We start from the raw sequence: 23,024 nt of genomic DNA on the forward strand, positions 1-23,024 counted from the left end.
GATTCACTCATAAAAAAAAATTATAAATTATTTACTTCCTAAAAATCACATAACTCATTAGGAAATAAATCAAATAATAATTTAATTAATTAATAAAGTTACTTATTTATTCATATGATTAGGGAAAAAATTAATTTTAATTATTTTCTTAATCATACTATATAAATACATAAGTTAATAATTTAAATAAAATAATATATTATTTATAGTAATTAATTTATATTAAGAAAGAAAATTATCGATGATTATGGACCGACCTCTCATTATCCAAAAAAACATCCGGCATCAACGGGGGATGAAAGGGAAACTTCTACTCGAGCGGGATCACATCGGAATCCAGCAGGACCGCAGGAGAAGATCAAGCCTCAGTACACACACCACGCTTCTCCCGGCGTATAAATCAGCTTACACGTAACCCCCAAACTAAAAGCAAAAGATAAAAGAAAGCTTCCCCGCTTCGTGTTCTCGTTGTCACGAATGGGCCAAACGCAACGCTGGAGGGCGCACGCCGAACGAGGATTACGTTCTGCTTCTCGCCCCCAAACACTGCAAGTCTTCGCTCCGCATCCGGCCGCGGTTCTCGATGTCACCATGCAGCCGGCGTGCTCCTCCGACACTGGGTTTTAGACGAGGCCCTGTTTTGAATCCCTCGTTGCATTAGTAGATTGCCAGTCTCGCAGTCTTTCAGAAAAGTAGGCTGGTAACTTAAAAGACTTTGCGAGAAACAGAAAAAGGACGATGAACTGGGTTGGCAACGAGTCCACTAACCGCGTAGTGCCAAATGATGCTGAGACGGGCGTCAGGCTGAACTCGAACGGCGAGGTGTACGACGAGTTTGATTGTTAGCCTCTCTCTCTCTCTCTCTCTTCTCTCTCTCTTCTCTCTCTCTCATCGCTGCATAGCTTCACGTGACGATCCCAACAAAATCATCAATTCTGCCATCAGCCTCTGTCCCTCTCAATTCAGTTCCATCCCGCCTCCCCTCTCTCTCTCTCTCTGTCTCCGTGTGTCGCGATGGATAGAGCGGAGGAGGTGGATTGGGTGTGGGTGGGGCGGCCGGGGGAGGCGGACGCGGCGGAGTGGCGGGCCGCCGCAGCCGCCGGGCTCCAGGACGAGGTGGAGCGACCGCTCAAGGTGGTGTTCACCTCGCCGGCGGCGCACTGGACCGACGCGGCTCCACTCGGCAACGGCCGCCTCGGCGCCATGGTGTGGGGCGGCGTTGCCTCCGAGACCATCCAACTTAACGGTAACCTGCCTCTCTCAAGCCTTTATCTTTTTCTTTTTCCGCAGGTTAACGAAGCTAATTAATCGAAAAGCAAAGAACGTGATGAACTTTATGTTCTTTTGGCTTCTGCGGTTCTCAGAATAATCTACGGTTGAAATATTGCTACACATTAAAAAATGAGTTTCTTTGTTTTTATTTGGTTGATCATAGAGTTGAAACCAGGGAGATGCGGATCTTTTGTGCAGATGATACGCTATGGACGGGCGTGCCCGGCGATTATACGAATCCAGATGCGCCTGCCGTGCTCGCTAAAGTTAGAAAACTGGTGGACATTGGAGATTATGCAGCAGCTACAGCCGCTGCCTTTGGCTTATCTGGTCTCCACTCTGGTGTACGTTAATCGTTCTACCTTAGCATTATGATGGGGAATGCATTCTGTTTATTGGTGTTTACGGCTTCCCCTGCTTGTATGTTGGATTGTTGATGAACAAAAGTGGACAACTTTCTCCGGTAAGAGTCATCTTAATTCTAAACAGAGATATCTATGGCTAATCAGACGTAGAAGATCAAGCAGCAGAATGTGTTGTCGGATATGAGGATTAATTGCTCGTGTTGTGCTGTTAAACATGGTTGCAGTGGCCAGAATTAAATTTTGCTGCCTGAGTGTCATGTGTGCTTGATGAGAAATAAAAAGATTTTTTTTTTGTCAATAATCCTCGCTCAATTTGTTCTTTTCGACTGCAGGTCTACCAGCCTCTCGGCGACATCAATCTAGTGTTTGGAGATTCAGATACTAGATATAGTGCTTATTATAGAGATATTGAGTTGAAAACTGCGACAGTAAATGTCAAGTATACAATTGAAGATGTTGAATATACGAGGGAACACTTCTCTTCAAATCCTCACCAAGTAGTTGTCACGAAGTTTTCTGCAGATAAAGCAGGGATGCTTTCCTTTATAGTATATTTAGACAGCAAATTACAACATCACTCCAGCATAAGTGGGACAAGTCAGATAGTCATGGAAGGTAGTTGCCCTAGGCAAATAATCTCTAGTGGCGAAATTAAATCTGAGAAATCAAGTGGAATTAAGTTCTCGGCGATTCTTGATCTGCAGTGTGGTGGTGTTGGTAGTAAGGTACAGGTAATAGATGGAGGGAAATTGAAAGTTGAAGGTGCAGATTGGGTTATTTTGCTTCTTGCAGCTTCTTCCTCATTTGAAGGGCCGTTCACAAATCCTTCAGATTCAAAGAAGGATCCTACATCGGCTGCCTGGAATACAATAAATTCTGTTAGGAACATGTCTTACACACAGCTATATACCCATCATTTGGATGATTATCAAAGTCTTTTTAATCGTGTTACTTTGCAACTGTCAAAAGAATCTAAAAATGCACTTGAAGAAGAAAATTTTGTGGCGGTTCAGAAAGGTCATAAAACGGATTCAGATGTGCCCAAAGTAGAAAAAGGAAATTCATCAAGATTTGCTTCTTCAACCATTTCCACAGCAGAAAGAGTGAAATCTTTTAAAAATGATGAAGATCCTTCCTTGGTAGATCTTTTATTTCATTATGGTCGTTATTTGCTTATCTCTTGTTCGAGGCCTGGAACTCAGATTGCAAACTTACAAGGAATATGGAACAAGGATACTGAGCCAGCATGGGAGTATGTCTTGCTGTTGTCTTTGTGCTTATTTGTGCTATGTTTTACCTATCATCTGAACTTATGATATTTAGGGTACCATACAAAGTTCATTCTTACAAGTACTTCGATATGCTTGCACAAAAATAGAGTTATATGTCATAAGCTGTTGGCTCACTTTTGACTCTGTGAACATCCTCTTTTGCCATCGGAATCAACTGTCACCAAAGCTGACTAGACGAACTTGATAAACAATCGCACATAATTATTGTTTTCTTGTACCAGAGTAGAGTTAAAGTTAAAAGGCGACGAAAAAGAACTAAACATCGCAGCTAACTTGCTAGATTGCTCATTGATAATATGTGCTGTCTAATTTGCACATCAGAAAATGCTGCATTTCTGATTTTTTACTGCCACTAGACTTAACTAAAGTTAAATTTACAGAATGCAAAAAATTATTTAGTCCGTCAGACCATTTTCTTTCACAGCTTGGGGAGTACATGGAAACAGATTAATAAAAGTCAAACAAATTGCTTAGAGTTGCACTCATGGTTTTTTGTTAACTTACCATTCAGCTGATTTTGTTTTTTGTAATTGTATGTCACATCTGTATTTACATAATTATTTGGTCATAATGTTGGTATCAATGAGCTACGGAACAATTTATTAGTTTTTGTGACAAAGAAATTTACTGAATATTGATGTCTAATATATTGACATTGGCTTATGCATGTGCAAGTCAACTAGAGATGCTGTCCTGATTTGCTGTTCACCAACTTTGCTCCATGAATGATTAAAAAGCTTACTGTTGACTTTTTTCCTTTTTATTTCCTACAGTGGAGCTCCTCACTTGAACATCAATTTGCAAATGAATTATTGGCCATCTCTTCCTTGCAATCTTAGTGAGTGCCAAGAACCGCTGTTTGATTTTATAGCTTCTCTTGTTCGTAATGGGAGTAAAACAGCTAAAGTAAGATTTCTGGTCTTTCTTGATCATAAATTTGTACCTGATATGAAGCTGCATGGTTTGGTATTTTGAAAAGCAGCATTAGGTTGAACAATGAAATGTTTTTCTGGATAAACTTTCAGTGGTATATTTGGAGACACTACCTTACACTTGGAATGTCTGTAATGTATCTCACTTAAATGTCAAGATAACATTTGATTGATATGATCAGAATGATAATAATGTTTTACTTTGCTTAATTGATATATATATATATATATATATATACACGCTGTAGATTTTAAAATTTCAGCTGATATTGCTGGATCAGACATTGGCTTAAATAACAAAGTATTTCTTGGATCAGAGAGATTTGAAACAAGGTCAATTTTCACAACTTTTCTGATTTGCCAATGAAGACATTGTATTAATTTCCCTTGCCTGAATTAACATGACTTGTCAAAATGCAACAGGAAAAATCATGAATGTTGATTAGATTACTAAGTGATATCAGAGTTTCAAGATTTTCCCTTTATAGCTACACTAACAAAAGAGTTTTATTACCTGTGCTGCCTTTTCCCATCACCTCCCACCAGTAAGTTTGATTTTAATTGTAGAACAGCAAAGCACGGTTCTCCTTGTGAAGCTCAGTTTAAAATCCAAGACTATCTGATCCTTGTGTTTCCCCTCTGAAAACATCAGTGTCCTGATCATGCCTATTAGCATGTTCCTCTTTTGAGGCTCAGCTGAGCAGGGAGTGGTGCTATATATGATAATATGGCTTTTTGTGTAACAGACATTATTGAGATTACTTGCTAACAATTGCATTGATGAATGTCTAGAATTTTATAAGAATTCTGAGTCCAGCAAATGTCTGAAATTATTGAATGTGTCATTTAACATTGGTCTGTACTATTAATCATGTTAGGCCTTAAAGTAATTGCTGTCATTTAAAGTTGAATAGTTCGCAAAACTTACTCTTAGTAGGATATTTATGATGTAACTAGTTTGCATACTACTCATGGTATTTGGAAATCACTAAGCTGGTAACTAAGCATGAGACCAAAATTTGCAAGCATCACTTAATATTTTGGCCCTTTTACTCCTGCCAAATCATCTGTTTTCTTGAACCAAAATTTATTTTTAATGTAATTACTTGTCAATTCTCAATCTGTCCAAACAGGTCAATTATGAAGCTAGTGGTTGGGTGGCTCATCAAGTCACTGACATATGGGCAAAAACATCACCTGATCGTGGCGATCCACTGTGGGCTCTCTGGCCGATGGGTGGGGCTTGGCTTTGTACACATCTATGGGAGCATTACAGCTTCTCAATGGATAAAGTAAATTTATAAAGAATTTAATTTTGTTATACTACTATTCTGTTTCCATGCTAGGTTATGGACATCTAACTGTTTTCTGAGTTTACTTCGCCAACCTAAACTAAAGTATGATAACTTGTGTCCTTCATTTTTCGAGTTATAATATTCCTCTTTATATTTCATGAATGCCTGAAATTTTTAGTTGACCAACATTGAATCCTCAATTTGTTTGAGTTGATATATATGCAGTAGCTATTTCCAGTTGTCATCATAAATTGAAGAAAAAGAAATTCCATGATATTTTCTTACTCATTTGAAAAATCGAAAAGAGTGCCAAGATCTTACAGCATATTAGTCAGTATAGCCAACAAGGAAACAGTAGTATTTTGTTGTTTGACTTTGATTATTCACTGCTCTTCTGTTCACTGACTATTTCCATGTATTTTTAGGACTTTTTACAAAATACAGCATACCCTCTTCTGAAAGGATGTGCTTCCTTTCTATTGGACTGGCTGATCGAAGGCCGTGGAGGTTATTTGGAAACTAATCCTTCAACGTCTCCAGAGCATTCTTTTATAGCTCCAGATGGTAAGACTGCCAGTGTTAGCTATTCAACAACAATGGATATGGCCATCATAAAAGAAGTGTTTTCTGCGGTTATCTCTTCCGATAAGGTAATTATGACTTGAAACCTCTAAGTCACCAGGACATTTATGATCTATTGATGCAACTTTTGGTCTATCATGTGTATATCTTTCTTCTATTATCCTTTCAAAAAATACTGATTTTTTTCCACCGTAATCACAGGTACTGGGGAGTTCTGATAGTGAATTTGTCCAGCGGATCAAGAAGGCACTTTCACGGCTACCCCCAACTAGAATTGCTAGAGATGGTTCAATCATGGAATGGGCAAGTAGAAGTCTAGTTTAATTGCTTTGCATTTGCATTGTGTTTCTTGCAATGATCTATTCTTGTGTTGCAAGTTTCATGCAGGTTTTGAGGTTCTACATGTTTTTGTGCCATTGCAGGCCCAAGATTTTGAAGATCCAGATGTCCACCATCGTCATGTCTCACACTTATTTGGTCTTTTCCCTGGCCATACAATAACAATTGGAAAAACACCTGATTTATGTAAAGCTGCTGCTAACAGCCTTTACAAGAGAGGTGAAAACAAATAGAACACCATGACAGTTTTCTGTTCAAATTTTGCCTGCCAGATACAATGAATTATTTCTTAACTTGCATATAGCTAATTAACAAAATTAAAATTTTTATCATCGTCACTAAAGGTCAGTATATGCTACTTGAAACAACATTATGAAAGTTATGGTTTCCAACTTCTCATGCTATGTTACCTAGATTAAGGAAATTAACATATCTTTTATGCAAAAATTGGACCATCTATAACCGATATTCACTTGTCTTTGATAGCACAAGGAACAAAATTTAGAAAGCATAATGAAAAATCGTGCGATACATATAAGTGTTGCAGGATGGATTTTTTAATTATAACATCATGATAGCATGCTTCATGTTCATATTGCATCAGATACAATTTGACCATTCAAAAGCATAAGATTAGAAGAATATCTTTTTTACATTGACAAAAAAATATGTAATTATGATGATCATTAGAGGATATGACATGTCGACCTCAATTTCCTTGGACTAAGCTTTGGTTAATTGTTTCAGGGGATGCTGGTCCAGGATGGTCAACTACATGGAAGATGGCTTTATGGGCTCGTCTTCACAACAGCGAGCATGCATACAGCATGATCAAGCAGTTGATTATCTTGGTTGATCCTGATCATGAGGCAAATTATGAAGGAGGATTGTACAGCAACTTGTTCACGGCACATCCTCCCTTCCAGATCGATGCAAATTTCGGGTATAAATGTTTATACTGTTAGATGTATAGTGTGTTAAGATTTCTAATTCTGGCAAGTTGTGATTTATTTTCACAAAGGAAGTTTCTTCTTTTTATTAACACCATACTTTAATTTATTATATCTTCAGCTTTGCAGCAGCAATTGCAGAAATGCTCATACAAAGCACCGATCATGACCTGTATTTACTCCCTGCACTCCCACGGGACAAGTGGCCTTCAGGTTATGTAAGAGGATTGAAAGCACGAGGTAGTACGACTGTTAACATCCGCTGGAAAGAAGGGGAGCTCCATGAAACCTGGTTTTGGACTAGGAACATAAATTCCATCAGAAGATTGCATTACGGGGGACATGTAACCACTGTCACTCTCTCTTGTGGCAACATTTATAGATTCAACAAGCATCTAAAATGCGTGAAGACATACCCCTTTGGGTAAGTGGCATTTCTCCGACCTCCGAGATTGGGTAACGATTACTATGGAGTAGTGGACCATACCAAATTTATCTTGCAGAGAGATTGTATTTTTCCCTCTAAGATGAGTAGCATTTCCTTTTTCAGTTTTCTGCTTTGTCAAACTAGATAATGTTGTTGGTTGGCAATTTTTGGATACAACTGAGATTATCTGATCCACCATGATGCAGAAATAAATGTCCTCTAGAAAAAGGTTGAAGTATTTTTATTCACTAGATTCCTGACTAATTCTTGTAGGATTCTGACTGTATTTTAGCCAGTTAAATTCCATGTTATCTGAGTAGGATTCAGAATATTCTTGTCGACCAAGCCTGCATGCATTGACCAAGTAGGGTCGGATGGGAAGCCATTTCAATGCTGACGATTTCTTTCCTTGTTTGATGCACAAACAACTTACAGCAGATTGATGGAGTAGAGAGAGAGAGAGAGTGAGAGATCTCCAGGCGTTTCGATCACTAATTTACCGTCACCGACAGACATCGCTTGTGAATCCAATCTTTCCCGACAACCAGCAGATTGGCTACGTCCTCCCAACTGTGCACAACGCAGGTGTCGTCCGTGCGTGGGCGAAGTCACCACCGACACCGAGGACTGAGGGTTTTGGTTGTTCTACAAATCAGCACCACCTGTTCCTGAAATCACTCGCCTACGTTGTTTTTGTTGTTCTTGGATCGTATTTGGTAATTCAATTTCATCAACAAGACAAAAGCTTCAATTCCGCTTCGTGTAGGTTCAATGTAAGATATGAGAGCCGAGAGGAATTCACGAATCACGATGCATCGAACAAGCGTATCTACACGCGAAGCTTTCCAGATTGAAACCCAGCCCGATAGACTTCCAAAAAATAGGTGGAGGTCGAGGTGGCGACTTTAAAAGTCGCGTCGTCATCAGCATCACATCTTAACCGGACATCAAGCACCCTCTCCCGGGTCGCGCTCCCCCGGGCCTCCCTTCGCAACGTCGTCGGGCAAGGAATACTACTCCGCCCAAAAGCAAGTCTTTTCTCTATCTTCGTCGCCTCCTCCTCCTCCTCCTCGCCGTCGTGGTTTGGGATAAATGTGACGACTTGTTGAAATCTCTCACACCGCGACGACGCATCTTGGTCTTCAAGGAGGAGGGAGGAGGAGAAAAGAGATCCAAATGGACGCCATCGGCGGCTGGGTCGGAGGGGGGGCGCCGCCGACGAGAGCGCTGGAGATCCTGCGTGAGACCGTGCGGATCCTTCGAGCTGATCCGTCCCCCTTCATGACCGCGCTCGCCCTCATCTGCCCCGTTTCCGCCGCTCTCCTCTCCGGCGCCCTCGTCCCTCTCGCCACCGCCGCCCTCCTCTCCCGCCGCCTCGCCCTCCTCGCCGTAGCTAGCGGCCTCCCCCCCGCCCGTCCCCTCTTCCAGCTCTGCCGCCACTTCGTTGCCATCCTCCTCTCTGCCGCCGCCTGCTTCCCCCTCCTGGTCACCGCCCTCCTCCTTGCCCGCTCCTCCATTGCCTACTCCGTCGCCTGCTCCTACGCCGCAAGGAATGTCCGCCGCGTCGAGTTCTTCGCCGCCGTGCGCCCGATCTGGCGCTGCATTCTCTTCACCTACCTCTGGATCTGCGCCGCCATCTCTGCCTGCGTCGTTCTGTTCCTCGCCCTTCTCCTGCTCGTCTGCAATCTGTGCGCTATATTGGGCTACCCGCCCGAAATCATCGTCTACCCGGCGCTACTTGTCGTGCTCGTCTTCTCAATTGTTTACGCTCACACCATCATCGTCTGCAACCTCGCGGGCGTGGTCTCCGTCTTAGAAGAGATCTCTGGCCTACGCGCTTTCCTCAGGTCGGTCAGACTGATTAGGGGGAAGAGACAGGTGGGGCTGCTGATGTTTCTTGGTTCGACCATTGGCATGGGTTTCGTGCAGGGGTTGTTCGAGCATAGAGTGAAGACGGTGAGCTACGGAGATGGTTCATCGCGGCTGTGGGAGGGACCACTTCTCGTCTTCATGTATTCGTTTGTTGTACTAGTAGATTCAATGATGAGCGCAGTCTTCTATTTTACCTGTAGATCCTCTATCATCGAAGAAACGGATGAGGATGTCCATGAGCTCGAAGAAAAGGAGAATGTTTCTACTGAAGTGACCGATATCAAGTGAGCAGAATCGTCGAAAGAAAGCTTCTCAAACAATCACTTTGATTCAAATAATATGCAGTAAGGAGTCTTCGTTTTTGTCAGAGAAGAACCAGCAATGTATCCATCATTAAATCTGGCAAATCATGGAATTTCCAGCAATGTATCCATCATTAAATCTGGCAAATCATGGAATTTGTTAGAAAGGTTTTGTTGTAGAAGTATGAGAATTGATGCCTGCAATTCGACCCGAAACTGCAACCTTTTGACATGGGATACTGTGCCTCCAAACTTTCAAGAGAGTCTCAATTCAACTCCTTTGTGTGGCATGTCAATCTCAAGTACATCAGTCACTGTTGTAAACATAGATTACTTTGTCTTGGAGAGGTGTCATCTGTTATTTATGCAAGTTCTTGTTAGAGCTTTTCTCATATATATTACTTCGCAGATGCGACATTATCAAAATGAGTTTTTGCATGTTGTTGACAAGCAATTTTCTGTGATCAAGTACAAAACTAAAGTTTTTTTATGTGCTTCTAGATGTGGAAGATCCAATCTGACCAGATAGGTATCTTACTCCAGGCTAACATATGATGATTTGCTTACACAATACAGAAACTTTGGAATTATGGATCGCCGTGGAAATGATTTGGTTACGATCCATGTCTTGAGTTACACAATCCCCAACCATAGTCTGTCTGCTGTCAAAAAATTGATGATCAAGAATGAAAGGTATGTAACTTGATACACCTATGAATGCTTATTTTTGTACAAATTAAGATATGTGATGCTTTCTTTAGTTAGTTAAACTATTCATTATCTCATACCAACTTGAAGGTGTCTCATGTGTTTCAGGTTCTTGTTTAACAATCAAAAAGAACTTGCTCCGCTTTTTTGTGACTGTTGCTTTGTCATAAGGCACCAGCTTTCATACTATTTTATCATGCAACTAACCATTGCGATAGTTCTCCTGTTGTGCTTTGTATTGGAGAAATATCTACCACTAATCATAGTATATCGTAATAAGAGGTCAAGTTTTTAATGATACATATACATCTATTAAATTAATTAAAGATAAGTCAACTTCTGTTTTTTGTATGGTATCTTATGCTGAAAACAGTTCCATTATTTCATCAAAGTTTCCGATGTTTAAAATCCCACGTACTTCCATGATAAGACCATAGTGTATGTCATTCATGTTAGTAGATTTGTCCTCATTCTAATCATGATACATATTGGATGTGTAAGAGTGAGTTCACCCAGATACAACATGTTTTTGCTATGGAGTTAAGGATTGTGCAAATGAAATATTTTACATATATGTAGTTTGTGTATGATGACTCTAATATCTTAGATGGCATAAAAATTTTCTATGTCAACTTGTGGGTGTTTAAAAGGAATCCAAGAGAATGAGATAGATTTCATATGGGAGTTGAGGCAATCAACAGGTAAAATTTTTTGAGAAGTATAAAAAATGTTAAAAATACTAGTTTTTGGATAATGGTGACTGGACAAGTTAATACTTTATATGGTAGCACAGAAACGGTTCATTTTAGAATAGTAATTGAATCTGATCATGTTTAACATGCTAATCTTTTGTTATAGTCTCCTATCACTAATTATAAATAGGAAGCAAAAAGAGTTTAATGCTTTTAAAAGATTCATTGTTCCAGTTTCAAATTTGAAGATAAGGAAGAATGTGTATGGTTTACATAGAAGAGACAATAGAATATGGAGCTCCACCCCAAGTCCAAACTGCATAAATAGCACCACTGGATGAGGAGGCAACTCTGAAACTTTTAGATAACATTTCATTAAGCAAAAAGAATCAACAAGAGAAAAAGGATTTACTGATGTAACTCCATTGACATCGAATTATTTGTTATGAAGGTAATCTTCTGCTTGAACAGATTTTGTAGCTTCAACCATGGTTTAGAAAACAGCTTGAAGCAAGTCCTTTTTCCTTGAAGCAAGTCTTAGGAATGTAAGCCTGTCAGCTAATAACATGATCGAGAGCCGCTAGTGTTCTGCTTAATATTCAACTTAGAATGAATCCCTTATCCGTAAATAATTCAAACATAACCTAAACGTTGTTTGCTCATGTTTTGGCTTTATGGCAGTTGAAGCATGAACAAAGAGGAGGTAATTTTGTACAAGTTTGGTGATAGAATAATTGCTACATGAGCCTAAACCTCATCTAGCCTTGTTATGATCATAGTATCTACTCTCCATAGGAATGATATGTCATATATAGATGATGCAGACAAATGCCTGTTACCAGATTTAGGCTTGAACACATTATTTACAAGTCACCAACATCAATCACATGATCCGATGGTGGGCAGGGAGTCTCCAGGACTTTTGATTTTGGTCTCTAGTAGTTTAGAGACTCTATTACATTATTTGTACCCATTTAGCATATTCAGGGACAAACATATGGAACCTAAATGTTCAGATGCATAGAAAGATGTCAGACATCAAAAAGTTGATCATTTACCAATTGCCTTACTAGTCTGCCATGAAATGTCATGTAGAAGTGGACCAAGGTCTTCCATTCTGCGGTATAGTGGGTATACCACTTCCTACTTATCTTCTGCTAGATCAAGATGCAGAATGAGCCTTGGTTTTGGCCAGTGTCTACTTCACTAAATAGGTGGTTGGTTCTGCAACAAGTTTTGGAGCATGTTAATTAGTAATCAACCAGCCACACAAGCGGCATCAATTCTTCAAATTTGATTTCCTGTCATTTCGGATCTATCAAACTAGACAATTAACTATTGGAGCCAAGGACAAAAGATCCTGCTGTCCCATGAACATCCAATATTCTCCTTGAGTTCATCTAATGCTTGAAGCATTTACATGATTTGGAGTAGTTAAATTTGCAGTTTTGGAGCAACTGCTGTACCTGGAGAAAATACATCTCTTCTGAGTTTGCTCTTCGTACTTACCAAGGTAGATGATATGTTCTGAGATTGCTCGATGTATTTGACAATTTTGATCTACTGAATCCAATAACTATTTTGTCCTCAACTTGGAACTTGAATGATTCATTTCAGGTGTTCCTGGAGCATTTGCTGGAGTCAAGTGGCTTGCTACGATTCTAGGAACCATGCGAACCCCACCATCATTTCGAGCCACTTCCCACCATAACATGTACTTCCTATCTTATAATTGCAAGACCATAATGAGTCCTTGACATGCATGGTGGACTTGGTTATCAACCTGACCCAACTCACACTCTCTCTCCTGAACTGGTGATTCTGTTCTCTCCATCTTTGTTCAACTTGGTACAGTTCTCATATGCATTGAGGTGGTCATTAACTCCGGATCTAGAATCGACCCAAAGCGATATATCAGAATCATTCAAAACTGTCTATGGTAATTAGTTTTATTTTTATTTTTTTAAGTACTTGGAAATTGCAATCTCACTGTAACTATCGGAGAAGCTACAAACGTGGCAAACTAAATGAATACTGAATCAAGATGTTTGCTTCTTGCATATTATTTGTTTGTTATGACACTGCAGGCAAAACAGCGATGATAATGTGTTTGCTGCTTGACGACCACAGCAGTCAATGTCGTCAAAAGCTTCAAAAGAGATGCCAATTTATTGCCACTGTCTATTAATAAAAGGTCCCTCCTTGAATATTGTCTCTTTAAATTTTCATTAGGAGTTGGTCAATGTCAACCATATACCTGTCTATCTGCAGATTAGATTGCTTCACGCCAGTAATCACGTTGAATGTGGTCGAAAAAATGATGTGTTATCCTTTGTTCATTTGCCGCCACCTAAAGATCATCAGCAGAGAAGTCAGTTCGTCTCAGCACAAACTCAATCTTTGATATCTAGTCTTGTATAACAAGGATCATGACTTAATTTATAGTAGTCTTTGAAAAAGCTGGATATATTTTGCCAGTGACGATATAACTTTCAGAAACTCATGTTAATAATCAAATTTTAGAGTACATCAACAATGTCAGTCTGAAAACTACTTCAGTTGAACTTAATGCCAACACGAAGCATCCGCAACAAGCCACACTTGGGCAAATGAATGAGTATAACAATGCAAGTGTAACCAGAGAGTTTAGCAAATCTGTCATCTGGTCAACCTTGATAACAAATGTGACCAGGTGATGCACATTCTATGCAATAGCCGCAAGTTCCAATACCAAAATACTTCCAAATTTGTAGTCTCCAGCCACTGCCGTCTCCATGTCAGATGGAGTTCCCAGTCAATATGTCATAAGAAGAGCAATTGTTCAGCAGTTCCCAATTGCCATTTTTCGATCTTTTATGTCCGAATGAAGGAGATTAAAACATAACGTCCAGGCTGCATGCTGCATTATTGTGATTTCATGTATGATTGCAAGCTAGCAGACGGCGTGAACTTCAAATCATGTTCCATCTGACCATGTTCAGCACCGCGGGCAATGCTAGCCCAATTGGAAGATCGGTGCACAATCCTGGATGGAATACGGTCACTGTCTTCGCCCCCAGATGCTTCATACCCATCACTGGTTGATCTTGATAATTGAATCCCCTTTGGTGCAACAGTGCCCGACACAGAATGAGAACTGAGACGCTGTACTTCCTCAGCTCCTGACAAAGAGATGCGAAATGGATGTAGATCAGGTGAACCCAAACTGCTATCAGGAGAAGAAGCAACAACTCTAGCTGATGACATTGGCATGTTAGGCCTAAAAGCACTCCTGGCTTCAAGCTGTAGAGGTGCTAAACTGGTGGATGTCTCAGGAACCAGGTCACCAACATTACTGTCAGTTGCACTATCAGAATTTTTTGCAAGAGGTTCGAGAGGAAGGTCCACTGGAATCCTCCCTATTTTGTTCATCTGCCTACGGTTATCAGGCCACAAGATCATTCTGCCACTACTACTGCCAATACTACCATCTGTGTCATGCCCAAGAAGAATTTCTCGTCTAACAATTGGCTGCAGGATTTTAGACTTCTTCTTTGCCTGTGCAGCAGCTTTTGAAACTTCTTCAGCATTAAGACGTGCAAGGGTCCACGGGCTAATTTTCACTTTTCCAGCATTTCTCTTCCTGACTGGTTCCTCTGCCATCATCTTCTTGCTTATGTGATTCATGGATGTGCCAGTCTCTGGGGGTACAACATCAAACTGGGAAAAGATGGAACCTCTTGTCAATGATCAACAAGTAACACAAAATAAAAAGGAACAGAATAAGCTCCTTTCTACCACTTGAAGAACTTCTTAAATTTTAGAAAACCATGTTTGAATTCTAGACTATATTATTGTTGAGAGACTCTTCAGTTGGGATTTTATGATGTTTATCAAACAAAGCATCATTTGCCTTCTCATTTCCATTCTTAAAGGTAGCATGTAAACTAAAGAAAAGCTATTCTAACAGCCACAGAAGCTATGTTGCACATACTAATAATGTGTATTTATACAATATTGTTTCCTTACTGCAAGAGCCATTAGATACCCTGACATAGATAAATTCTTCAAAATGTGGGCATAAATTGTGTTGCTTCTTAAATTAGCTGAATTGTAGATATATGCCTTCGGGATTGGCATTGCTTCTTGTAGCAAATCTTATCTTGTAGCAATTATCAATCAGGGAAATAATTATTTAAATGCATCCGGACTTCACAGTTCAAATACGAGAAGATAATATTTCAGTTATCAAGAGACTAGGGTTTAAGTTAATTAAGCTAAACCTACATTAATGTAATAATTTTTTTCATATGAAATTTCATAATATGCAATTGCATGGAATCCACATTATATTGGAAGAAAGATAGCATGGTAAACAAGATTTGAAATACATCTCTGATCGGCCAGAAAAGTGAAAGAGAAAAACCAGGTTAAATAGATAAATCTGCTAAAATTGTTTGCCAAAAGGTTTTAAATACACTTTTGTGTCTTTCTTTCTTTCTTCATTTTAGTCATCTTTTCTGAATAAGAATTTTTTTATAAGAAATTTCATATAGTACCTGATCCTCCAGGAATAATCTTGGTGGAGTACACCATGCACCTCGGTGGAACGCATTGAAAGAACTGGCACTGCTTAGTCCAGTGAAAGAACTCACTTGGGACATCTGTGGACTTTGCGGTTCACCAACAGCATGTTGCTCCAGCTCCTGCTCCTGCTCCCTCAGAGCTATGATGTAATCATAAGTACTGATTCCCTGTGCCCACATCATTTGTAAATGTTAGCCATCATGAGGTGGTTCAAATTGATGATATTTCCAAGTCGTGGCTCATAAGTAAAATCGGCGACACAATATCATCCAGCTAATTGTTATTCCTGTTTTGTTCCTCGATGGCAGAGTTATTATGTTCAAATTACAAGTTGTAAAAAAGTTAGTTGGATGCTGAAGCAAACATTATTGATAACTTACCAAGTGGTTCAATATAAAAAGTGAAACTTGAAAAATGAGATGTTGAAATGTAAATTATGACGACATCAAAGTTTTTGTTCAAGTTGGCCATAAGGAAATCATACAGATAATGAGCTAAAATTTCAAGATTCTAACTGCATAGAAATTTAGCAACTTAAGGATGTTACTTTGTTCTCATAACAAGTGCAAAAAACATTTCTGATAACTTAAATCACTTTAGCAGGTGCATATAAGATTGATATCAGATCTTTCCTACCACCAAAAGGATATTCAACAGATATTTGTGAACTAGCTGATCTTGTGTTAAATCATAGTGCATTTATTCATTGCATGGTCAATAACTATAATATCCAAATAGCTCCATCTGTATTTTGAAAACATAGAACAAAAAGCACCCTTCAGCTAATTACAAAAAAAGTAGATGTCACATATAAGCATTTAATTAGGAGCAAGGGCAAAAAAAAAGTATAGTGCTTTGTCCATATGTATGCATGTGGAACCATATTGCAAAATCTGGTCCAATAGAAGAAAGAGAATTCAGCAATCATTTACCTTTTTTATTAGAAGAATGTGGAAAAACAAAAGTTGTGCAAGTGGTAGAGTGGCAACCATAGCTAAGCAAGTACAGGAAGCCTGCAAATTTAGAATCACACTATTAGACAAGGCAAAGTCTAGGAGAGCCATGTTGTTAGCCATGTTTACTATTGACTAGAGCAATTAAATGAATGGTATGGTCCAGAAAAGAAAAAGTTGTAGACTCACCACCACAACAACAAAGGGTACTAAAGAGAAGCTGCTTCCCAACTTTGAGATGATTTCGGCAGAGAAATGCTTTCGTTCAAGGAAACAGAAAATCAGGACTAGGATCCCAATCAACCACTGCAGAATAAGCTGGCCCAAGGTGGACAAAGCATGGAGACCTGTCAATAGTCAATCAGAATGAACAGGACCCGACATAAAATGCATGCTACATATCAGGTCCATGGTGCAGTTTGTAGTGTTTTCTGGGGTGACACTAGACACACTGACAAGAGCATCTAATGTTCAGACAAATGGTAAAGCTCCTTACGAATACAAACACTGATTACTAGAAAAGGACTTGTGCTTACCAAGAGAAGAGCAGATGCCATGAGGATGAAGAACCTTCTATAGTTTTTTCTTCCTATACAGTTATTGATCCACTACAAGATCATGACAGGATATTTAATATTACACATCACTGTAAGAAGAGAAGAAAGAGTTTGAAGGTATGAAAAGCCTCACCCTGCAATGATGATCGAAGCCATCAACACATTTGTCACAAACTCTACAGTGCTTACTATTCTTTAACACCTGCGGAATGTATAGCCCAAAATCAAATGAACGAGGAGTCAAATTACTGGGAAGTACTTTTGATTATCATTGTCATGAAAGGGATGTGTGACTTCTCATGATGAAGTAATCGTTCATCCATCTCAAGGTCCTGATGTCAGCTTTGTATCTGTTGCTTTCTAGATAATTAACATTCCGTTTCATCAACCATGGCTGGTTACAGAATCATCTTAAAACAACCTAATTTTCATGACGTTATTATGATATACCTTCTTAATCAATTATATGAAAAGAATCATTCTCGTTCTTATCTTCAACTTTGCTTGTTAAATTGTTTAATTAAATATTGCTAACAACAGAGCGCGCAACTTATCATCAACAATTATATAATTTCTTAATTGATGCACAATCCTAACAATGTAAGTGGAAAAAAGTGAAGAAAGATAATATAATTAAGCAGAAGGGATAAGAAAAGGTGATAACCATAGAGGTGAAAATTTTGGTCATGAAAAGCTCAGGCACAAGACAAAATGGCAGGTTTTGTCTTAACAGAATATCAAGTATTAAGTTATCCAGAAAATCCACCATTAGAACTTCAATTTGAATTATTTATGAGGGCATAGTTTACCACCAGCTATGGAATCCCTAAATTTGCAAAGGATGTAGCTGAAAGCGAAGAAAAAAATTGATACATAGACTGGCCACTGAATGTCAGTACACATGCAACAATTAAGAATTCAAACATAAGTCTGAGTTTACTAAATGCTTTCATGTGTAAAAAAGGAATGAGATGATGGGTCAGTATCAGTTCTCTGCAACACAGCATGCATAACTTCCTATCACCAACTCTGATAAACACAATCACTGGGGAAAATAAATACATGTTTGATGCCAACAACTATCGATTGAAGTAAGAGGCGAAGGCAGATTGCAGTGTGTTGACAAGACCTGAATGCTTAAAGAATCATCGGATCCGAACATAGAGAATTAAAGTGTCCTTTATTCAATGATTTTCAACTTTATTTAGTATTTCAACACACAAGAGATAAACAACAAACCAAATGAAATTGATCTTAGCAGCTTTAGCAATATGACTAGTAAACTTATTTCAGGAGAATGTTCAAGGAAGAAGTATAATGCAAAAGGATGGAAAATGACATGATTGTGTATATTTTTGCATTTTTGACATACCTCAACTTCACATAGACTGCAGTAGAACATCCCTTCCTCACCCATTTGCTGTTCAGAAGATTGCTCATGTGATTGACACCAGTTACACATACAAGACATACCACACCAGCTCAAAAGAACAGCCAAGCAAGGTACACTGTTGCAAGGCAATCTCTCACTTTCATGTTTGGAATGTAATTCACCCCTGGTATAAACAGAATCTTTGCTCCCTTCAAATTGCTTTTGGGCTGTTGTTTCAACATTTAGTTGCTTTGTTGAACCTTCTTGCTTAGACTCTTTGGAAAGAATCTGTTCTCTGCAGCCCTCTACTTTAAGATTCTTCTTACATCTGAAAATACCAGGGTCACCAGGATCTGTTGCTGCACACCAGACATATAAGCAGAAGACACATGTAACCTGTCAAGAAACACCAAAAACGTCAGTATCTCTATGTGGTCAACTCTCTCTCTCTCTCTCTCTCTCTCTCTGTGTGCAATTTGATCTTGAAAAAATAAATCGTATGAAGTTTTATACATCTCGAGTCATGCATGGAATCATAAAAATTTTCAAATAGCATGGTTATCTACCAGATCAAAACTTATAAGAGACTAGACATATTAATTTCATATAAAAATCATTAAATAATTAACCACAGATTTTTTTGTTAAAGAGCATTATACACCATGCATTTTCATGTTATGCAGGTAATATATAGTAGGCTCTGGAACAGTATTTAGTCAAGAAATTTCTGGCTTTCTAAAAAATATTGCACAAATTTTACATCATTGAACAGATTCCAAAGTGGTTAAAGAAACAAAATCAACATGCAATGCTCAATCCTGTTAATAACAACAGAATCACGCAGCCCTGTTAAGTATGCAAAATGTAGGTGCCATGATGACCAGCCATCTCTTCGGGTTTACTCTGTTTACGATCTTGATGTCTTATGCCATTACTGTGTGCATCCTTTAGACTCCTCCAGGGATACTAGATACAGTACCTTATTACCAAGTCCACTGGTGGCTAATGTTAATGCACTTTACAAGATGCTAGATTAAATTCCAAATGACCAAATGTCAAACAAAATAAGTTTCATAGCAAAGCAAGAATGAGAAAGTTGATGAGCCTAGCAACCTTCTAGATATCAATATCTAACTTACGCAACCCTCTTACTCGGTTTCCTCTTATTTTACAAGAACAAGCTGCAGAAAGGTACAATGCTGGCCAAAGAATCACTCATGCTTTCACTAATGACCCAATTCTTAAGCTCAAATTAATGGTTCCAGAATCAATCAAGGTTCCTGTACTGTTCAAATTGGATATACATGTAAGTTTAAGAGACTTAATTAGCTAGAGCATTTACATCTATCTAATTACTGGTTCTCCAAAGCTTTTTAACATTTCATGCCATGCATCAAGAATAACTGTTACACAAAGTGCATTTTGGACTAAGACAATACGCTATTGGTTTTTTTTATCACTATTATAAAATCTATCTATGAGGAGCTAGTTACATAGGTTTTGTCCTGCAGTTCACCCCTATACAGTTGAGAATGCTAGAGCAAATTAATGAGAATTACAAGAAGTAAAGGAAGAAGAATCGTACTTTAGAGAACAATTTTGGGGAATGCCCACATTCTTTCCGGTCACGTATCATTCAACCTATGCGACATGAATGTATATTGCAGAGACCAAAAAACTGATGCACTTCAATGAACATAGAGGATGTTCAACAAATCCCCGATGAAAAGTAGACGAACATTGTACTAAAATCAATGGAACAATCCAATTTCTTGGTGGAGAAAAAGGACTGAAAGTCGCACAGAGATAGGTACAGAATTGTAGCATTCAAACAAAAGAAGATGAAAGCAAAGGTAGACACGGATTACAATGGTGTTACTAAAATGGCGTACCAGGGGAGTGTAAAGCCCCATCACCACATACTGAAACGGCTTTGTCGGAACAAATGGGACAAAGAACACATAGAAAGCAAACCCCAGCGCCAGAAACACAGCTATCGCCACCACCTACAGTCACAAAAGCACGTCAACCGCAACGGATTCCGTCGAGGCAAAGGAAAGAGAAGGAGAAAAAGGACAGCAAATAGAACATGCCTGAAGAGGATGATAAGGAAGTTGCCACCCATGCTTCCTCATTTCCCAGCTCCTGGTTGTAAGGCGTGGTGCCGAGCAGCGATTGTTGAAGATTTTGGCTTGGAGAAACCAGAATCCACGCAAGAAAAATGGGCAAGATGTGTTCTTTCCCACTAAATCTCTTTTCTCTGTGAAAAGCAAATGGATGTGGCAACAGCTGCGGCTGCTGGGAGGTGGAGGAGGAGGAAGGAAGGGGGAAGGAGGAGTGTCGCTTCAGGAACCATACATCCAGTGAGGCTCGGACGTCTGGGGAAAAGCATCAAGATTGGGTTTCTCTTGTCCTGTGAACCTTTCTTCCCAATGAACGAAAGATCTAGTTGGTGTGCCTGAGGTAAAATAGCATCAAGATTGAGATGATCGCTGGCTTGGATTGTGCTTCTTTTACCCTTGCATAACCATATAATTACCTGAAACACATGCCCTTCTCCTCAGGTAAGAGGTGGGGCTTTGAGGTGAGAACAGATGTTGAGAGGATAGTGTGGTGTGGTTCCCTGTTGGCATAAGCCCCCCTTCAACAATCTCTCTCTCTCTCTCTCTCTCTTTCTCTCTCACGCGAACACACACACAAGTTCTTGGGCAGCTGTGCTGCTTTGGTCAAAGAAGATGGACAGAGCTGTCATCTCATTTTGTATAAATATGAATTGGATCCTGATGGGTCGAGGAGCACTAGTCCCTACGTATCAGCATGTCACCATGCTTTTGGCTGAGCAAAGAAGCCAAATCCACCATTAGCAAACCTCTGGAAAAGGTTTAAGCACCTAAAAGAAGCTAATGTGAGTCCAAGCTTCAGCCAGACTGGTCCTATTTTGCCCACCTTTTCCATGTAGATAGCACCAAAAAGCCTGTAATTGTGGAAGACTTGCTGCTGGTCATGGTCCCCTTGTGTTTGTCCTGGTACCAATTGGCATATTGGAGTTAGTATTGGGTTATTCTTCAATCATTTGAGAACAAATACTACTACAGGGATGACTTTGTATCCCTGCGACTGCAAATGCCTATTCATAGACATGACTCCTCTGCCAATCATGTCCCCCTTAAAATAGTGGAAAATTGCGAGGGATTTAGATTTGTTTCTGCGTGTGAGGCTCTACATGCATCCAGCCATGCTGCAAGTTGAATCCTGGAATCTCTATATCTGAGTTCTGAGATTAGCAGAGAGATGCATTCTTTGAGAATGTGTTGCTGGAAAGAGTACAGAGAGAGGGGTTATGGCCTTGTCTTGGAGGAGAAAAGAACATGAGGGTGAGTCTTATTCCATTCTTGGCTGTTTAGGCCTCGGTGAGCTGTGATTCTTGGACTCTTCTTGTCAGTTCTTAAAACGCATCTGATGAGTTGAGCACTACAGAAGCAAGGATACCTGTGTCTGAATTCCCTCTGTCTTCTACTGCTATCTGACAAAGCTGACTTCCCCACATTAATGGCATTTGGTGATCCATTTCTGACAAGTGTGTGGTAAATACATGAAGAAAAACTGGCCAGAAAGAAGACAGACACATCTCAAGAACTTGTGCAATGACCAAGGAAAAGCCTTCTGCTGAACTTGAGGATATTATGCTGATCTTTCCTTGGTGGGGGCAAGAATGTGTAGTGGTGAGAACTAGATGATGATGTAACTTAAATACAAAATTAGAGATTTGGGTCTATCTCATTCATCCTAAAACTGGAGAAGGTCTCATGTATGAACCACTCAAACAAGACAGAATTGGTACTCTGATTGGAGTGGGCCAACACTGATGGTCAACATTTGTGCACTCAGAGGACAGACATGGCTGCAGGTTGACCAGATCCAAAAATCATTAATTGCTGCACTTATGCATCACATAGACAACTTCTATGTCAGGCACTCCACATAACTCTTTGTCCAAGTTGCTCTGTTAAAGGACCCCCCTTTTCTTGAGCTTATTTTAGGCCTCCACTTTCATGTAAGTAAAGAAAAAAGATGCATAGAAGTATGCTACAGCCTGATGGAGATTACCTTCATTTTCTTTGTCCACTCTAACTTTACTGAAATCACCAGTATTTCTTTTCCCTCTTCATTTCATTAAACACTTCAGTCACAGAAAATTTAGATGTGCTGCACCTTTTGCTTCTGTAAATGTTTTTTAGAGGTTGGAAGTTTACGTCTACAGCTTCTTCAGGAGATAGAAGGAGAGGAAGAAACTTTAGCATCCAAAACTCTCGAGGATAATATTTTTTTACTTTAATTATTTGATCAATGACGATGAAAGATTTATGTAATCGACTTCAAATAATTAAAACTTACGATTCTATTATTGTTGTTGTTGTTGTTGCTGTTGTTGTTGTTGTTGTATTTGATCACTGACATCATTCCATCTAAAGGCTCAAGTCTTGAGAGGAGATTCTGTATGATTTGACAACCTTAACACTTCAGATATAGAATTGCTCATCAGTCTTC

The 23,024-nt window shown here is 39.3% G+C and overlaps 3 protein-coding genes and 1 long non-coding RNA gene across 5 annotated transcripts; 3 read left to right on the plus strand and 1 right to left on the minus strand.

Annotated features, from left to right (window-relative positions):
• The first annotated feature begins 487 nt into the window (after window positions 1–487).
• LOC104000782 (alpha-L-fucosidase 2-like) lies at window positions 488–7,702 on the plus strand. Its single transcript, XM_009422913.3, has 10 exons — window positions 488–1,246; window positions 1,471–1,616; window positions 1,970–2,889; window positions 3,703–3,835; window positions 4,995–5,153; window positions 5,582–5,806; window positions 5,940–6,041; window positions 6,161–6,296; window positions 6,825–7,020; window positions 7,149–7,702. The coding sequence occupies exons 1-10, from the start codon at window positions 1,015–1,017 to the stop codon at window positions 7,453–7,455; spliced, it is 2,556 nt and encodes an 851-aa protein (XP_009421188.2). The 5' UTR covers window positions 488–1,014; the 3' UTR covers window positions 7,456–7,702.
• Window positions 7,703–8,387: 685 nt separating this feature from the next.
• Window positions 8,388–10,020, plus strand: LOC135651575 (uncharacterized). Its single transcript, XM_065171761.1, has one exon. It carries the CDS (start codon window positions 8,631–8,633, stop codon window positions 9,612–9,614), a length of 984 nt encoding a protein of 327 aa, XP_065027833.1. The 5' UTR covers window positions 8,388–8,630; the 3' UTR covers window positions 9,615–10,020.
• Window positions 10,021–12,559: 2,539 nt separating this feature from the next.
• LOC135651576 (uncharacterized) lies at window positions 12,560–13,433 on the plus strand. The gene is made up of 3 exons (XR_010501868.1): window positions 12,560–12,967; window positions 13,116–13,222; window positions 13,300–13,433. It is a non-coding gene; the product is annotated as an uncharacterized LOC135651576 (long non-coding RNA).
• A 73-nt stretch (window positions 13,434–13,506) lies between these two features.
• Window positions 13,507–21,200, minus strand: LOC135582966 (probable protein S-acyltransferase 22). 2 transcript variants are annotated; one of them, XM_065171758.1, is made up of 10 exons: window positions 21,016–21,200; window positions 20,570–20,934; window positions 20,369–20,482; window positions 18,477–18,872; window positions 17,238–17,306; window positions 17,084–17,155; window positions 16,737–16,865; window positions 16,527–16,607; window positions 15,567–15,761; window positions 13,507–14,727 (listed from the first exon to the last, which is right to left on the minus strand). In XM_065171758.1, exons 2-10 carry the CDS (start codon window positions 20,609–20,611, stop codon window positions 13,933–13,935), a joined length of 1,893 nt encoding a protein of 630 aa, XP_065027830.1. In that variant the 5' UTR covers window positions 20,612–20,934; window positions 21,016–21,200; the 3' UTR covers window positions 13,507–13,932. The 2 variants fall into 2 exon arrangements, with proteins under 2 accessions (XP_065027830.1, XP_065027831.1); XM_065171759.1 differs by lacking the exon at window positions 21,016–21,200 and having other exon boundaries at window positions 20,570–20,981.
• Between the last annotated feature and the right edge of the window lie 1,824 nt (window positions 21,201–23,024).

The sequence above is a fragment of the Musa acuminata genome, chromosome BXJ3-10 (assembly GCF_036884655.1).
Source record: "Musa acuminata AAA Group cultivar baxijiao chromosome BXJ3-10, Cavendish_Baxijiao_AAA, whole genome shotgun sequence".
NCBI classification, from domain to species: domain Eukaryota; kingdom Viridiplantae; phylum Streptophyta; class Magnoliopsida; order Zingiberales; family Musaceae; genus Musa; species Musa acuminata.

Bases quoted from the DNA above. Each gene is read 5' to 3' on its own strand.
- LOC104000782 (XM_009422913.3), top strand. From the start codon at position 1,015: ATGGATAGAGCGGAGGAGGTGGATTGGGTGTGGGTGGGGCGGCCGGGG. The intron at 5,807-5,939 runs GTAATTATGACT...CCGTAATCACAG, and splicing joins CGGTTATCTCTTCCGATAAG to GTACTGGGGAGTTCTGATAG. The intron at 6,042-6,160 runs GCAAGTAGAAGT...GTGCCATTGCAG, and splicing joins ATGGTTCAATCATGGAATGG to GCCCAAGATTTTGAAGATCC.
- LOC135582966 (XM_065171758.1), bottom strand. From the start codon at position 20,611: ATGAGGAAGCATGGGTGGCAACTTCCTTATCATCCTCTTCAG. The intron at 20,483-20,569 runs GCATGTTCTATT...TTGTGACTGTAG, and splicing joins TTCCTTATCATCCTCTTCAG to GTGGTGGCGATAGCTGTGTT. The intron at 18,873-20,368 runs GTACGCCATTTT...GTTTCTTGACAG, and splicing joins TGGGGCTTTACACTCCCCTG to GTTACATGTGTCTTCTGCTT.
- LOC135651575 (XM_065171761.1), top strand. From the start codon at position 8,631: ATGGACGCCATCGGCGGCTGGGTCGGAGGGGGGGCGCCGCCGACGAGA.